This window comes from Nicotiana tabacum, chromosome 6 (assembly GCF_000715075.1).
Source record: "Nicotiana tabacum cultivar K326 chromosome 6, ASM71507v2, whole genome shotgun sequence".
Taxonomy (NCBI): Eukaryota; Viridiplantae; Streptophyta; class Magnoliopsida; order Solanales; family Solanaceae; genus Nicotiana; species Nicotiana tabacum.
The window spans coordinates 215634058-215651970 of NC_134085.1; the positions used below are offsets into that span (position 1 = coordinate 215634058).

Below are 17913 nucleotides of genomic sequence, written 5' to 3' on the forward strand. Positions count from 1 at the left end.
AAAAAGTTTATTATCCAACATATTTTTTAATAGATAATATGGGGGAATAACTGTTTTCTTTCAATCATTTTGCCACCACAATATATAATTATGAAAAGATTTTTTCTAATCATTGTTCCATTAAGCCATTCTAACCATGTTAAAAAGACGGATGATTATACAGACACCTTTGTATTGAAGAATCCGATAAATGCAAGATTTTTCATTGTTTAGTAATTTAGTGTATCTCATAAGCGTCACATGATTCAAATTGTAATATTGTAGCTTATGGAGTAATAGTTTTGATTCTTTGAATGCGTTTCTTCCTCTTGAAAAAGAAATTTCAAAATAGACCAAATGTGTAAATTCCCCGAAACTATTTCAAAAGAAACTTTTTTTTTTTTTTTTTTTTTTGCAATAAGACTGGGACCCAAAGTGAATTATGTAAAAAATGAGGGGAGGCAAATTTATATTCCAGGTCAGTCTAGTAGTTACCAAGAGAAACACTCGATATTCCACGTAATCATTGTATTGCCACGTGGCAGTTAAGGAAAATAAAAAAGGTCTGGTAGTTTCTAGGCTCACCTTCTAACTTCCAGACTTCTCTGTTTCGTTAACATAAGCACCGTCTCCTCCCCCTTCTCTGCGCATTTGAACAAACACTTGAAACTGTACTGTATTTCACCCAACAGATCTTAAGGAATTGTCTTTCTGCTCTCGGAAATTCTATTTCTTGTTTAAGGTATGCTTGCATGTCTCTATTGAGCTTATTTTTCTTCTCTTCGATTTTGAGTTTTTTTTTTTTTTTTTTTTTTTTTTTTGGGGTTTGCTGTTCAGAATTTATTTTTTTGGCATTGTGTGCGTACTTGCTATTCCATTGAGAATTTGTGTTGTGGTTTTCGGCTGTATGCGTTTGATGGAATTGCACGTACTTTTTCCGTTATTGAGTTGCTTCGGAAAATATAACTGGCTTTGCTATTGATCGTTATGTTCTGTTTCAGTTTTTATTTGGTTTTTGTTAACATAAGTAGATCAGTTAGTCTGATAGTATGCTTGCGGAGCCATTAATTCTAAGGGGAATTCAAAAATCTGCTTTTATCCAATTTAGGCATTTAACTTTGCAATTCCCTTCATTGCATGTGGCTCCGGCGTAGCCACATAGTGAAGGGTCGTCAGTTGAACATCCTTCTTTGAAAAAGTATACTGCATATGTAAAAAATTACTATATTTTGTCTATGGTTGTGGCTATAGGTCAGAAATTACTTCTTATAAATATATATCAAACTAGACTCACTGTGCTCAATTTAGTTTCTCCCGTTTTTCTCTAGGTAAGTTTCATGTTATGGCAAATTTTGCTATTAAATGATTCCTCACATTCTGTTCTTTTATTGCAGTTAGTTGAAACACACATAATTAGTCATGAATCCTGAAAAATTTACCCACAAGACCAGTGAGGCACTTGCTGAGGCACATGAACTAGCTATATCAGCAGGGCATGCTCAATTTACACCCTTACATATGGCAGTGGCTTTAATATCCGATCACAACGGTATTTTCCGGCAAGCAATTGTGAATGCTGCTGGTAGTGAAGAAACAGCTAATTCAGTTGAAAGGGTATTCAAACAAGCCATGAAGAAAATCCCTTCTCAAACACCAGCACCTGATGAAATCCCACCTAGCACTTCACTGATTAAGGTGCTCCGACGAGCACAATCACTGCAGAAGTCTCGTGGCGACACCCATTTGGCAGTTGATCAGTTGATATTAGGCCTTCTAGAAGATTCCCAAATTGGTGATCTTTTAAAAGAAGCTGGGGTTAGTACAGCAAGAGTGAAATCAGAAGTAGAGAAACTTAGGGGAAAAGAGGGTAAAAAGGTAGAAAGTGCTTCAGGGGACACCAATTTCCAAGCACTTAAGACTTATGGTCGTGATCTTGTTGAACAAGCAGGAAAACTTGATCCTGTGATTGGTAGGGATGAAGAAATTCGAAGAGTAATTCGGATTTTATCGAGGAGGACAAAGAATAATCCGGTGCTTATTGGTGAGCCTGGTGTTGGTAAAACAGCAGTAGTTGAAGGGCTAGCACAAAGGATTGTTCGAGGAGATGTCCCGAGTAATTTGGCTGATGTTAGACTTATAGCATTGGACATGGGAGCATTAATTGCTGGAGCAAAATATAGAGGTGAATTTGAAGAGAGGTTGAAGGCAGTGTTAAAGGAAGTGGAAGAAGCAGAAGGGAAAGTGATCCTTTTTATTGATGAGATTCACTTGGTTTTAGGTGCTGGTAGGACTGAAGGATCTATGGATGCTGCCAATTTGTTTAAGCCAATGCTTGCTAGGGGCCAATTAAGGTGCATTGGTGCAACAACTCTCGAGGAGTACAGGAAGTATGTGGAAAAGGATGCTGCGTTTGAAAGGCGTTTCCAGCAGGTATACGTGGCTGAGCCTAGTGTTCCTGATACTATTAGTATCCTTCGTGGGTTGAAGGAGAAGTATGAAGGGCATCATGGTGTCAAAATTCAAGATAGAGCTCTTGTGGTTGCAGCCCAGCTTTCGGCTCGGTACATTACAGGTATGTCATTTTTTGGATTGTTGTTGTATTTGATGAATTTCACCTTTGATCAATAATCAAGTAAAGATGCCACTACAGGAATATAGTAATGTATTTAACGTTGAAATGTGATGCGTCACAAGTCAGTATTGTGGTTGTCAAAAAATTTCCTTAAATTGTAAAGAGATGGTCCCTTTCCTTTACGTCTAAGCAGGATGGGTGTGAATCTAGTTTTATACCTAATTTAGCCGAATCATGTCCCATTTGAATGATTAAGTTATATTCTGCTTCTTTGTGCTTTTCAAGGTGATAACCTTTAACCTTTGGTTTGTAGTTTCAGACTGATAGAAGTATGATTGATGCATGCTCACCTTAATTGGTTGGATGGGATTATGTGTTTGCTCTTTATTAATACTAATTTTCTTTAAAGCTTTTTCTATCCCTTGCTATGGAGAATCACTACTGTCGTTTTGCGTATCATTTTCCAGTTTGCCATAATTTTGTGCATATAGGGATTACTAATCTGTGAATTTTTACTTTCAGGTCGTCATTTGCCAGATAAGGCTATTGACCTAGTTGATGAGGCTTGTGCAAATGTAAGAGTTCAACTTGATAGTCAACCTGAAGAAATTGATAATCTTGAAAGAAAGAGGATTCAGCTAGAAGTTGAACTTCATGCACTTGAGAAGGAAAAGGACAAGGCTAGCAAAGCTAGACTCATTGAAGTAAGTATTACATCCTGGAAATGATTTGACCTATAATTCTGGAGCCTGTATATTAAATATGGACAAATAACGTAATTACTATTTCAGGTGAGAAAAGAACTTGATGATTTGAGGGACAAACTTCAGCCTTTGACGATGAGGTATAAGAAAGAGAAGGAAAGAGTTGACGAACTTCGCAGGCTCAAACAAAAGCGCGATGAACTCACGTATGCTTTACAAGAAGCTGAAAGGAGATATGATCTTGCTAGAGCAGCAGATCTTAGGTATGGGGCTATCCAAGAAGTGGAAGCTGCTATAGCAAATCTTGAGAGTAGCACAGACGAGAGTACAATGTTAACTGAGACTGTTGGACCTGATCAAATCGCGGAAGTAGTCAGTCGCTGGACTGGTATTCCTGTCTCAAGGCTTGGTCAGAATGAGAAAGAGAAATTGATTGGTCTTGCTAATAGATTGCACCAAAGAGTGGTTGGGCAGGATGACGCAGTTAGAGCTGTTGCTGAGGCTGTACTAAGGTCTAGGGCTGGGTTGGGAAGGCCACAACAACCAACTGGTTCATTCCTTTTCTTGGGACCAACTGGTGTTGGAAAAACTGAACTTGCTAAGGCTCTCGCTGAGCAGCTCTTTGATGATGACAAGTTGATGGTCAGAATTGACATGTCCGAATACATGGAACAGCATTCTGTTGCCCGGTTGATTGGTGCTCCACCAGGGTAAGGACCCTTTAACTATTGATAGGATAAAATAACAAATCATACTTTTACGAGTCAACTATATCTGCCATAATGAGATTGTGGTGTACAATTGCACCTTCTGTAGAACTGTGTAGCCCCACTTCTCTGTAGGTATTTAATAGTTTAACGTCTCAAGGGACGAATGCTGAACATGTTTTGTCTGTGCAGTTATGTTGGACATGAGGAGGGAGGACAACTCACTGAAGCTGTGAGGAGGCGCCCTTACAGTGTAGTGCTTTTTGACGAAGTGGAAAAAGCTCATCCTACTGTGTTCAATACCTTGCTTCAAGTGCTGGACGATGGACGATTAACAGATGGTCAGGGTCGTACAGTTGATTTTACTAATACAGTCATTATTATGACCTCAAATCTTGGAGCAGAGTATCTCTTGTCAGGATTAATGGGCAAGTGCACCATGGAGAAGGCTCGCGATTTGGTCATGCAGGAGGTAAGTTCGAGCAGCCTATTTGCTGCTAATTTTTTTTGGCATTGTTTGCTAGTTTACATTATTATTAGAGTTTCAATTGTTCACATATATGTTTTTGTGATAGGTGAGAAAGCACTTTAAGCCTGAGTTATTGAATCGGCTAGATGAGATTGTAGTGTTTGATCCTTTATCGCACGAGCAGTTGAGGCAAGTATGCCGTCACCAACTGAAAGATGTAGCAAGCCGTTTAGCTGAGAGGGGTATTGCCTTGGGCGTTACTGAGGCCGCGTTAGATGTCATACTTGCTCAGAGTTATGACCCTGTAAGTATCACCATCTGGTATTTCAACCTGACATTTCATGGTGATTAGACTAGGGTCTGAGTTAAGATACCATGTAGATTTTTGTATTAATCTTGTTGTGGCGGGTTACACTTGTTTTTTCAGTTGCTAATTTCACTTATTATGACTATTATTTGTAGTTACATTTTAGGTGATCTAACATTGTAAAAATTATCTTAGAACTGTTGGTGTATAGAAGTGAAATACTTTTGACAATTGATTGTGTTAACTTTTTTTACAATTGCATTACAGGTTTATGGTGCAAGACCTATTAGAAGGTGGTTGGAGAAAAGAGTGGTAACTGAGTTATCCAAGATGCTCGTGAAAGAGGAGATCGATGAGAATTCAACCGTCTACATCGATGCTGCATTCGATGGGAAAGATCTAAGCTACCGAGTGGAGAAAAATGGAGGGCTTGTCAATGCTGCCACTGGGAAAAAATCTGATATATTGATTCAGCTCCCTAATGGACCGAGGAGTGATGCTGCTCAAGCAGTGAAAAAGATGAGGATTGAAGAAATAGTGGACGATGATGAAATGGAAGACTGCTGAGGCCGTAAAATCACTGGGGTAAAATGAAGAGAAGAATACTTCACTTAACTCTTTGTGATGGAGTCCAATAACATTCTCAGGAGGTGAATGTATATGATCACAGATTTTTGTTGAATGTACAGTGGTGTTTTATGAATTGAATGTCTAAATGGGGATGCATTCCCTAAGTTTCTGAAAAACTTATCCTTTTCTCTTCTGTTTTTCTTTGTCCACGTTTTGAGTTTGGAGCGGTGTCGTTTAAGTAACTGTGGAGTGAAGTGTTAATGTCAAAAGTTGAAGAGGGCTTGTGTTGAAAATGTTGGAGTGATGTAAAGGTGAATTCACGATTCAGTGTCAATGAGTCCAATTTTATGGTATATACATATTCTAAGTAGTTTGTTTGGCACATGTATTTTGTGTAGGTTACATTTTCTTCTCGGCGACACTTTCTTCAGGGACCATAGGATTGGATTATGTGCTGCGTATTTCCTTTTCTCCATGTACCTTGTCCAAACGTAGGGGTGTTCTTGGTTTGGATCGATTTTTCCCTAAAAAAAAATCAAATCAAGTAAGTCGGTTTTTCAAATATTAGAACCAAACCAATTAAGTCGGATTTTTCTCGATTCGGTTTATGTCGAATTTTTTCGGTTTTTTCTTAAATATAAGATATACGCTATCAAACACATATTTTGGAGACCACATTTTCAACGTAACATTATCAAATCAATTGCCCTTTGAGAAATCTATTAATAACCAAAATATATTGATAATAGTTGAATCAAATAGTGATGAATAATTTAAGGACTCAATTAAAAATATATTATTTTTAACACGAAATGGATTCTTACACTTAACAAAAGAAAACTACCAATCAAACTAGAATGTAAAGATAAAGAACTATACTAAAAGTGCAAACTATTAACATTTATCATAAAATTTTTGAAACTTTGTATAAAAATATAAATATATATATAACAATATACATATATATAGGTGTAATAATAAATTTGAAATAGCTACTCCTATAGTCGGTTTGGTTCGGTTTTTTTCTGATTAAAACCAAAACCAAACCAAATTTGATCGGTTTTTAAAATTCAAAACCAAAACCAAACCAAACCAAAAAGTATCGATTTTTTTGGTCGGTTTGGTTTGGTTTTCGGTTTGGTTCGAGTTTTCGGGCTTTTATGAACACCCCTATCCAAACGTATGATGCCTTGGATAAAAAAAGTCAAATTAATTAAGTGAAACTAATTAAAATATCAGTTCAATATTTTGGTTCGTGAAATCTCAATAAGTTGTTTCAATGAGGTTTGATTTTTAATCAGGGAGAGAATTGACCTTAACAATATGGCTATTATACACATTAGTGGGGACATGATTCGATTGAACATTATAATGTTATGTGGCTGCGTTGAAAGACACGTATGTTAGTAAGAATAAAGGCAAATAAAGTAACCAAGTTTTTGTGTCTTAAAGCTTATGTTCTTTTAATATGATAATGCTCATGTTTAACTGCTTGAATACTGTAGTGTTTTGATTCTACAAAGAAGTGATCCTTTTTTTGTGTGTGTGGACGAAACGACCGACGAAGTGCTGAATCTCACAAGATCAGGGAAGTTGTATGGGTCAAAATTTTGCTGTGAAAGTTGGGCGTGGGAAGATCGTAAGGTAAAGAGACTGTGTTTCGATTTGGGCGGATAGGACGAGGTCGATCAAAGCCCAACAATGAGCAATTGTTGAGCGAGCCGTAAAGGTCGAGATCGAGTAGCGAAGAGTAGGAATAACGGCTAGTATAGTCTTGGAACTAGTGACAAGAATATTCTCCTGGATATTCCCCCTGTTGTACTTTTTAGGATTTCTAGAGAATATTCCATATAAATAGAAAGACAGAGAAAAGAAAAGGGGGGACGTGAGATTGAATTAGAAAAAACTATGGTAAGAAGTTGACCTTTGAGAGAAAAAGAAAAGTTCACCTTTCCATAGTGATTGATTTTATCCATTATTCTCCCCTTTCATTTTTGCGATCCAAGAAAGCATTGTTCATATTCTTGTCTACTGCCACATCTCGTTGTCAGAAGGAAGAATCTTACACCTCATTTGATATTTGGTTGAATTGTTCTTCCTATTTACATTTATTGACATCTCCCATATTTATTGTTCATCATTCATTCTTCATTTATTCTCTAAAGTGTGCATTTAATGATTGAATACACGACTTTGAACATTAGATAAACGGTATCTCCCAAACTCTAAGCTATATATAATTTGTATTAGTTATACACCCTATTTGGCATTCATATATAATCATACATAGCAAACCATGATATTAGTGATATCCAGACTATTAATACATGCACAAACATGGTTAAAGACAAAATTGCGCTTGAAGTCCCTCAAAGCTAAAGAATATGGAGAATATTTTTGCAAACAAATAATTTTTTAAAAAATTATACAATGCATGCCATTATTAATATATCATAACAAATAGTCATAAGAAACAATCACAAAATAAGTTGTAGGTAGACTATGTGGTTGATGTTAAATTGTACGAACCTTTTTATATTTCAGATTCCAATAATATAAGATGCAGGGAGGGGCAGATGATACTTCATGTTTCTTACCTAGTGCAATTCTTAAATAACTTCCGTATGATTTATGCAAATTTTTGCTCCTTAATCCACGAAATTCAAGTCAAGTCAATTAAAATGGAACAGAATATTATTTGTTTACTGCGTCTTGGTAATATGTGACTTAACAAAAAATATCGGAAGAAGACATGTCATCATGTCTTAGATTACAAAGAAACCGACCTTGTTTTACGACATAACCCTTGAAAAGCTTTGAAGCTTTAGCTTTGTATTATCGAGTTTTATATGGAAAGAAAAATAGGTTGTCCTAAGTTTGAAATATTAGCTGTTGAGTTTCAAGGTGTTATTTTTTTTTTCTGGGTATTTGACACTGCATGATAACCAAACTTAATAAATGGATAAAAAAGTGCAACTTATAATTATTGTCACCTTATAGCCCAAGTGTTAATTTCGAAGAAAAGGTAAGCCCTTCATATATTAATTATTTAAATGTCATATTAATGTTCACGGTATATTGGCTTCGCAAAATTAATTAGCATTTCTACTCTAAAATTAAGTTATACTCCTAGTGAACATATTAGTAATAAAATATGCAAAATTAACGAGCAAGACTGTTGCTGGCTGTACACTAGTCTTTTTTTCCTTGTCTGCTAGCAACTGCTTCGTGTTTCATCTGTCACCAAGCAACTCAACCGATTAAAAGAAAACCATTATATTGTTTGTACTTATTAGAGAAGAATTTATTAGTATTAAATTTTGAAGGGATAAAAACAACTTTTCAAAAGCATATTTCCCATTGATCCAATGGTTACGAATACAGGAGATTATACATTTATGATCTATCCATTTTTAGTACTTCCACGTGGAGCTCGGATTTTGAGAGTTTGAAATTTTTATTTGATTGTAAATTTAGATAAAATTTTTAAGTTTTCAAAATAAAATTTATATATCTGAAAATTACATAAAAAATATGAAAACTCGTTTGGCTCTCAAAATTCGAACTCTACCGTATAAATTGGAACGAAGGGAGTAACAACTAACAACATATATTAACAAAAGTCTACTAAGAAAATTTAAAGCGAATTGCCAGTAAGCTTTCGTATTTATTACGTAATCATCAACTCGCTCCAAACGGAACTTGAAAACCTTTGATTCAACAAATCTCACATTAATTTGACACATTCAGGAAAAGAGAAAATACAAAAATACAAAAAGAAAAAAAAGAAATTATAATGGAAAATCATTAGAGAAGAATATTATCGGATAATTAATGTAGAAATTCAAATCATGCACATTTAGAAATTTTCAATCACAATGTTTCCTTATTTTTACATATTTCCTCTGATTTCCGCTAATAATAATAATAAAAACCAAAAACAAAGGGCATTGCAACATTTTCTTTTGTCTCCCCCCCCCCCCCCCCCGTTTTATCTTTATCGTGGCTATTATTATTATTTAGTAGCAACTAGCATAAATAGGTGAATTTATGCTACATAAATAAACTTAAGTTCCTCAGGTCTAAGAAGTAACAACCATATAATATCAACCCTTGTCAAAACAAGAAAAACAAGAGAATTAATGAAAAAAACTTAGTTATAAGCGAATACAATTAGCAAAATTAGTATCAAGTGTGCTTCTAGAAGACATTATGTCCCAAAGAAACAAGAGTTGTCAATGTAAAATCAAGTTCGAGTTTCCAATTTAACAAACACCAAGCATTAATTCAATCCTAATTTGGCAAATACAGTGAGGCAGAAATGCTGGATCCTCTAACCAAACCGTCAAAAATATACTCGTTCAACTACCTACCTCGTTCTTTTAGAATAAGTAATTTTTTTTTTCAATTTATATTAAGGTATTTGATTAGACACAAAATTTAAAAATGAAAAAAAGATTTTCAAAATTGGTAAATAATCTAAAATATGCCATAAAAATTTCCGTGGTTATAAATTGTCATAATAAAGATAAGATGAGAAATTTGATATAGAATTATTACTAATTATATAAAGATATATTTTTTTTTGGACCGATTAGAAGGAAAAAATATCAAGACAAAGGGAGTAAAAAGGAAATAAAAACTACACCACTCGTGAATTTTCTAACTTTCCTACTTTAGTATTGTAGCATGGATCTCTCTCTCTATTTTTTCCCCTATTTAAAGTCCTTGTTAGCTACATACATTTTTGTCAAACTTTTCCTTCCTAACATTACATATCACCAAATGGCAATCTTTTCCCTACTTCTCTACACTGTCATTTTCTCTTTCCTTCTACATTCCATTCTCACCTTATTTTTTCGCAAACGTTACCCGTTGCCACTACCACCAGGTCCAAAACCATGGCCAATAATCGGAAACCTAGTCCATATGGGTCCAAAGCCACACCAATCAACTGCAGCCATGGCTCGAACTTACGGTCCACTCATGCACCTTAAGATGGGATTCGTGGACGTGGTGGTTGTGGCGTCTGCATCGGTGGCGGCTCAGTTCTTAAAAACTCATGACGCTAACTTCTCGAGCCGCCCTCCGAACTCGGGTGCGAAACACTTGGCTTACAATTATCAAGATCTTGTTTTTGCACCCTACGGACCAAGGTGGCGTATGCTTAGGAAAATTTGCTCTGTTCATCTTTTCTCTGCCAAGGCTTTAGATGACTTCAGCCATGTCCGCCAGGTTTTTTTTACTTTACATTTACTACTGCCCAGGTTTTATTGTATTATATTGTCATTTTATGAATTTTCTATACTTTGAATGAATAGGTAATGCTTGCCAAGAATATATACATACATACAATCATATATATATATATATATATATATATGGCATACTTCTAGCATAGATCTTTGTTACACGATAATATGACTTTGGCTTTATCAGGAACATACGTATTTTTATAACTCTTTCCTTTTTATATTTCAAATAGAATGATGTATACTTTATCTGTATTTGGAAATTCCTTAATTTCAAATTTTCCATTTTTCCCGTAATGATATGCCCTCCTAGGCTTACAAATGTTATAATTCGATTATACCACAAATCCAATTTGTACTAAAATGTTTTTTTTTTCTTTTTTAAACTTTATCCAGTTAAACATTATCATATAAAATAGGGAAAAGATTAATTTTACCCTTGAAATATTCGAAATTGGACAACTTAAAATTCCTATGTTTCATTTTTGGCACAAAAAATATTCGCCGTTAGCCATGTAGCTCAAAATGCCTTCCCTACTAACGATTGCTTCAACATGGATAAAAATTGTTAGGGTCGATTTATGATATGTAAAATTGACTAGAGGTCGAATTGATTATTCCAGATTTTTGGAATGATATAAAAATAACGTCACCCCATTTCAAATTGTTCAGGCCAAAAATTGAACATTTTTCCTATAAAATAAAATGGACGAAGTATTTTTGTTTTTTTTAAAAAAAAGCTGAGGATTAATCTCATCTTTCATTCTCTTAATCTTCCTTAATTAACTTTCTTGTCGTGGGAGAGGGTAGGTTGACATACAGTCAAGGACGGATCTAGAGCAAAGGTTACAGGTTCACGTGAACCCAGTTACTTTTGTATAGACCCTATATTTGTACTAAAAAATTCATTAAAAGTATAAGAATATTTAGATTGGAACCAGTTCATTGGTTCAGTTATCATGTAGATTCAATTAAGATTGTTATATGAACTCATAAGCTTAAAATTCTAGATCCTCCTGGCGTACAGATTACTGTTCTCAGATGGAATGGCCAGTAAAAGGGCTTTTACTTATTATGTCGAAACTGGGTACAGTACTTCGTTTATAGAAACACCAGGCTATGCCTAATTAAATGTTTGTATGAAATTTCCTTTTCATTTTTCATTTTTCTTCCCATTTTTTCCCAAACTCTCGTGAAAGCGGTGGCATACCTGTCAGTTACATGTGCGTGAGCACACTGAATACTTTATTTGGCTGTCCCTGTTAGATTACTGCACAATTGGTGCGGTTTTATTTTCCTCTTTCGTTCCCTCTTTTAATAGGAAAGTGACTGAATGTAAGGTCTATCTTTACGTGCGAATCTGTTTATCTTGAAAAAAAAAAGGTCCTATTAATACACACACTGAGCATTTATTTAAAGAAAGATTAATGGAGTGAAAGATCAAAGAAGGAATAAGGACAAATTAATTAAACAACTTTTTTTTTAAAAGCGCAAAAAGATTAGTAATATGACAAGTAAAGAGAACCTGTGGCTGTGGCTTTAGAAGCAATAAAAAGTTCTATACGGTGAGGTTTAAATTTAATTATTAGGTCACGTTTTAGATCGTACTTTACAGTTGTAGTGCTTAATTAGGAGCGAATTTATTTTAATTTATGTGAATTTATTTCCTTTTTAGTCTTAATAATTTATGGGTACATAAAATATATACTGTATATCTTATTTTATATCGCAAGTTAAAAAAATAATTCTATCTTAAATTGTCTGTCGAGTCAAATAGGTTCTTGTAAATTGAAACGAATATGGTATTATTTTCACCAGTTACTAAATGTCGTCCTAATCACAACTGCAGGATGAAGTAAAAACACTTACGCGCGCCCTAGCGAGTGCTGGGCAAAAGCCGGTCAAGTTAGGCCAACTGTTGAACGTGTGCACCACGAATGCACTTGCGCGAGTGATGCTAGGGAGGCGGGTGTTCGCTGACGCAAGTAGCGCTGATCCACAGGCGGAAGAGTTCAAGTCAATGGTGGTGGAAGCAATGGTGCTCGCCGGCAATTTCAATATTGGCGATTTTATTCCGGCACTTGATTGGTTGGACATACAAGGTGTAGCTGCAAAGATGAAAAAGCTCCACGCGCGTTTCGACGCGTTCTTGACCTCAATTCTAGAGGAACACAAAAGCAAGCAATTTGAAGAAACGAAAGAACATGAAGACTTGTTGAGTACGTTAATCTCTTTGAAAAAAGAAGAAGGCGATAATGAAGGAGGAAAGCTCACAGATTCAGAAATTAAAGCTTTACTTTTGGTACGCCTCTCTCTTTCTTAAACCAAACATCTCAAACGATCAATTAACAATTGCTTTCCGTTCTAATTTCCATGTTTAGTCAGACGCGGATCGAGGATGTTAGACTTATGAGTTCCTACCGTAATTTCAGATTAATATGCAATAATAATTGGGTTCACAGTCAGATATTTACTAATATTTGGTGAATTTCTTAATATTAACACAGAGTCTACCCAAAATTTATTGGGTTCCCTCCTTCCCGGAAACTCGTCTATGCACTGGGTCCGCCCCTGTGTGTAGTGATGATACTAGGCTTAAGATCGTGTTTAAATACTAAGCTAATTTGACTTATGTGTTGTATTATGATAGTATAAGAAAATATTGAAGTAATGATTTAATGTAACATCAAAAGTAAAATTTATATATCTTAGCCTATTTGAGCATCGCTTAAATGAAGAATTGAGGATTCATATATGATCCAAACTGATGTAAAATTATTATTGTTATAATTATGAAAAGTTATAAAATACATAGAAATGAAATGGAGTCGCTGTCTTTAATGTCACAAAATGAAAAGAGTGATATATAATTTGAATAACAAGAACTTAACGAATATGTAATGTCTAACTTTTTCGTACAAGTAACGTTATACATTATACAAGTTTGATAAGGTTAGACTGACACTTAATCTGACAATGAGTGTATTATTTTTTAAAACAAATAGATTATTTAATTATTTGAATAAAATATGGCTGGATAAAAAAAAAAAAAAATCTTTATGATGTTAATGTTACTATAATTTAAATTAATAGAAAAACATGAAGAAATGCCCAATAACGTGAAGGTTAATAATGTCATCACAGAAGGGCTAACATGTAATTTAATAGAACTAGGGTTTCCTTAGACGTAGAAACATAGCCGCCAAACATACTATAGTAAAACACAAATCAACGGCTGAGATTTTCTTTACCATTACCCCATTCAGCTATATAAACCTAGCAACCTTCTGAAGCCGGTCATCATTCATACCTAGTTTGGTTCATTTCTCTTTTTGCTTCAGCAGCTTTTGATAGCCTTTGTATGTCAAAGCTTGATACGCACCTGAATCGGCAACTACGTACAGACCAATACATATGCCGATCTGGGTTCGTATCAAACTATGATATACTTTAAAGGATGATATATATTGCATATAGATTTTTTTATTCAACTTGATGTGTTTGATATATGCAAAGAAGAACTGGAGGATTGGTTACGAGTTTATGTAAAAGTAGTTTTTTATTACTCTATTAAATATTTATATATATTTTGTAGGAATTCATTAAGTTTAAATTCTGGATTTGTTTAACATGCACATCTTGGAGCCATTCTGCTTGAATTTTGCAACATTCTCATGTTTTTTATCCAAGAGTGTTAATGGAATAAAGATGGAGATTTTAATAAACAGCAAAAATAAGGTTAAGCAAACTCGTGAAAGAGATCTCATTTTTAGCGTTTCTTTGCTATATCTCAAACTGCTTTGGTACGTCCTGCCTTTCCCTTACTTTGAGCCACCCCTTCCAAATGATTCAATGACTTCGACAAAAACTTTTTAGAAGAAAATTGTGGAACGTAAGAATAAACAAAGATTTCAATATTAAAATAGAGACGTCTTTATGCTCGCAAAAATAGGGTAATTGTAGCAGCCAATGAGAATACTAATAAGTGGATTAGTATTTGTTAAGAGGGGCTGTTGAGGTAAATGGTGCTGTCAACCACTTAACACTTGTTTGATATCAGGGATAATTAACCTTAGGGATAATTAACCTTGTGATTAAAGTTTATTTCATGTTTGATTGAGATAAAATTGTGGTATAATTAATCTCGGGATTAGTTTTCCTGAGATTATAGTATTTTTTTATCCCATTGGAAGGATGGGATAACTAATCCCAGTTTAATTAATCAAAGCAACTTTCTTAATTTTGTTTTGGTTTTATTGATTTAGAACGAGTTAGTGCTTATTACTTAAGGGAAGGGATGTGGTTATCACCGTTGAGAAATTCATGATATTGTCAATTTGGACGAATAAGTTTCGAAGACCAGATAATTTTTTTTCCGTATTTAGTAGTTGATTTTTATTTTTATTTTAGTGGTTTCTACAGTAGGGTACTTTTGATGGTGTTCTTCCAATGAATGAATGCTTGTTCCCATAACTTTAAAATCTGTGTTGGTGAATTATTGCAGAACTTGTTTATAGCTGGAACAGACACGTCCTCAAGCACAGTAGAATGGGCCATTGCGGAGCTTATTCGTAATCCAAGAATACTGGCCCAAGCCCAACATGAGATTGACAAAGTGGTTGGAAAGAACCGGCTCGTGATGGAATCCGACCTAGCCCAATTAACTTATTTGGAAGCCATAGTCAAGGAAACCTTAAGGCTTCATCCATCCACCCCTCTCTCCCTCCCTAGAATTGCATCCGAGAGTTGTGAGATTAATGGCTATTTCATTCCAAAAGGCTCAACACTTCTCGTGAACGTTTGGGCCATCGCTCGTGATCCAAATGAATGGGTTAATCCATTGGAGTTTAGGCCCGAAAGATTTCTGCCGGGTGGTGAGAAGCCCAAAGTTGATGTGCGAGGAAATGACTTTGAAGTAATTCCATTTGGAGCTGGGCGTAGAATCTGTGCTGGAATGAATTTGGGCATACGAATGGTCCAGTTGATAACCGCAACTTTAATTCATGCATTTAACTGGGATTTGCCTATTGGACAATCGTCAGAGAAACTAAACATGGAGGAAGCATTTGGGCTGACCTTACAACGGGCTGATCCGTTAGTGGTGCACCCCGGTCTTCGCCTAGAAGCCCAAGCATACATTGGGTGAACAGCCATGTCCGCTTAATGTAATAGTCTCCATTTCGTCTATGCTTAGCATTTACAAGTCTATATTGAAAGGTCAAGATGTTGTCTCGGTCTCCTTTTCTCAAAATAAAGAGGAACGGATATTGAGAATTCATATAGCCGATTCCAACTATATTCGTGGAAGAATAACTCTTTCCAGTCTAGTTTCGTGTAAGGCCAGCATTTTGGTTGCAGAAATTTGTTATCTTTTTAATATTCCACTAAAAAGATTGCTAAAAAATCAAAACCAAGTAGTAATTCGTTGTGTATATCGTGATATTAATTGTGGCCCAAAGGACTGCTAGACACTGATTCAGACCGAGACATCTAAGGAAACGAGGAAGCATTTCTGCAGTTTATAAAAATTTGCATAAACGGAGAACCATGGTTTACAAATATCATAAATTTCCTAGAGAAGTAAAAAGATACAAAAGTAAAGAGCAGTAATAACTAGAAAGTGGTAAAATTAAATTCTTTCGCGGTACCCATCAGTCAAAAAATATTTTTCTAGCTTATTTAAATTTTTTCAAATGTTCATTCACTTTTCTTAGATGAATCATTTAATATTGCAAAAAGAATTTTATGGGACCTACTTTCATTACTTCAAATGTAATTTAATCTTTTATCTTATTTCCAAAGCACAGAAGTCAAAATATTATTTATTTACTGCGTCCTGGGAATATATGACTTGACTTAACAAAAAATATCGGAAGAAGACATGTCGTCATGTATTAATTTTAAAAAAATAGACCTCATATTTTGTTTTACGACGTTACCCTTGAAAAGTTTGAAGCTTTAGCTTTGTATTATGGAGTGTTATGGAAAGAAAAAGAAAGAAAGATAGGTGAGTTTTGAAACAGTAGCAATTTTATTTTTTTTGAACTTTTTGCACCGCATTGTTTAACCCAAAAACAGATTTCTCGGTCAAAATCAATATTAAGAAGAAATCAGTTACCGGTAACCTAAAGTTACTTCACTTTCTCAATAAACTGAAGAATAAGACAAATAATGAAAATAATTGACAAGGAAAGAAAATTCAAAGCAGATTGATAATCTCTCCCACAATTGAGGTTGAAACCTTATGAATAAAGTAAAGAATAATTACATATATTCAATATAAATCAGATACCATTACAAATGAGGATTAGACCTTTATATTATAATACATTATTATAACGGTTTTCTTACTTAATCCGGACTTGTTAATAGCATTAATTGCCTTGATTATCCGTTACCATATATGACGGAAGCATATATAATTGTCGATTTCCCTTCCTTGTTTATAACAGATTCGTACATCTCCCATCCTTAATGGTCTTTATACATTCCGTTCCTACTTCTTCATTTCCAGTTGTCAAAGCCAGTTCCTTTCTCAGAGAAAGCCCGAGGGTGTTTGTCCCGTGCCTCCTTGAATTCTTAATTCATCTAATTGGAAATGCCACTTGTCACCTTGTTGATAGTCCACGTGTCATGCCCCTGTCACCTTGATGATAGTCCATGTGTCATACTTTTTTCCCACCAATACAGATAGTCTCTCCATTTTCTGAATATTCGGAAAGTGGTAAGTATTTATGGGGGGAATTCCTTGTCGCTGTTTCTCGAGTATCATAATGTCTTTTTCAGAATTGATGTGTCATACGCACGTCCATTAATGCATAAGACACGTGTCTCACTATGATTGGTTTTGCGATTTTCAGTGCTTTTTTAGGGTTTTTCTATGGCTGTATCATTTACGAAGTGACGGTTCCATGATGACAGTTCATAATGATCAACCCCGATGACAGTTGCTTTTCCTTATTAATACTTCGTCATTGATTTTGAAAATCTCTTCCTTCTTCTTTGCATTCATCTTCCTAACTTTTCCTTGTATTTCTTCATCTTTTTTCTGTATTTTCTTTGGTAAAGATGACTTCTTCAACACCAGACCCTCGTAAAGTGTTGATTGTTGGTCAACTTGCTCCTTCTATTGCCCCTACTAGGAGTAGGAGAGGTGGCAAACTCCGTAGTCTATGTTCATTATCTACTCATAGTTATACTCCCCAAAGTAGTATTGTCAAACCATCTTCTTCTAGGGCTAAAGCTCCCTTAACTCCTCGATCTTCTTCTCAGAATGAACCCATACGTGAGCCTACAGTTTTTCAGATTGTCCCTTAAGAGTTTTCTTTCATATCAGACTCCGAAGCTATGAAA

General features: G+C 35.0%; 2 protein-coding genes across 2 annotated transcripts; both read left to right on the plus strand.

Annotated features, from left to right (window-relative positions):
* Positions 1–562: 562 nt before the first annotated feature.
* On the plus strand, positions 563–5690 carry LOC107763527 (chaperone protein ClpB1). The gene is made up of 7 exons (XM_016582013.2): positions 563–721; positions 1374–2551; positions 3074–3255; positions 3343–3965; positions 4155–4434; positions 4538–4735; positions 5006–5690. The coding sequence occupies exons 2-7, from the start codon at positions 1399–1401 to the stop codon at positions 5303–5305; spliced, it is 2736 nt and encodes a 911-aa protein (XP_016437499.1). The 5' UTR covers positions 563–721; positions 1374–1398; the 3' UTR covers positions 5306–5690.
* Positions 5691–10057: 4367 nt separating this feature from the next.
* On the plus strand, positions 10058–15964 carry F3'H (flavonoid 3'-monooxygenase). The gene is given in 3 exon segments (NM_001325161.1): positions 10058–10543; positions 12410–12862; positions 15065–15964. Coding segments are annotated over 3 exon segments (1545 nt in total). The 5' UTR covers positions 10058–10093; the 3' UTR covers positions 15707–15964.
* The last annotated feature ends 1949 nt before the right edge of the window (positions 15965–17913 follow it).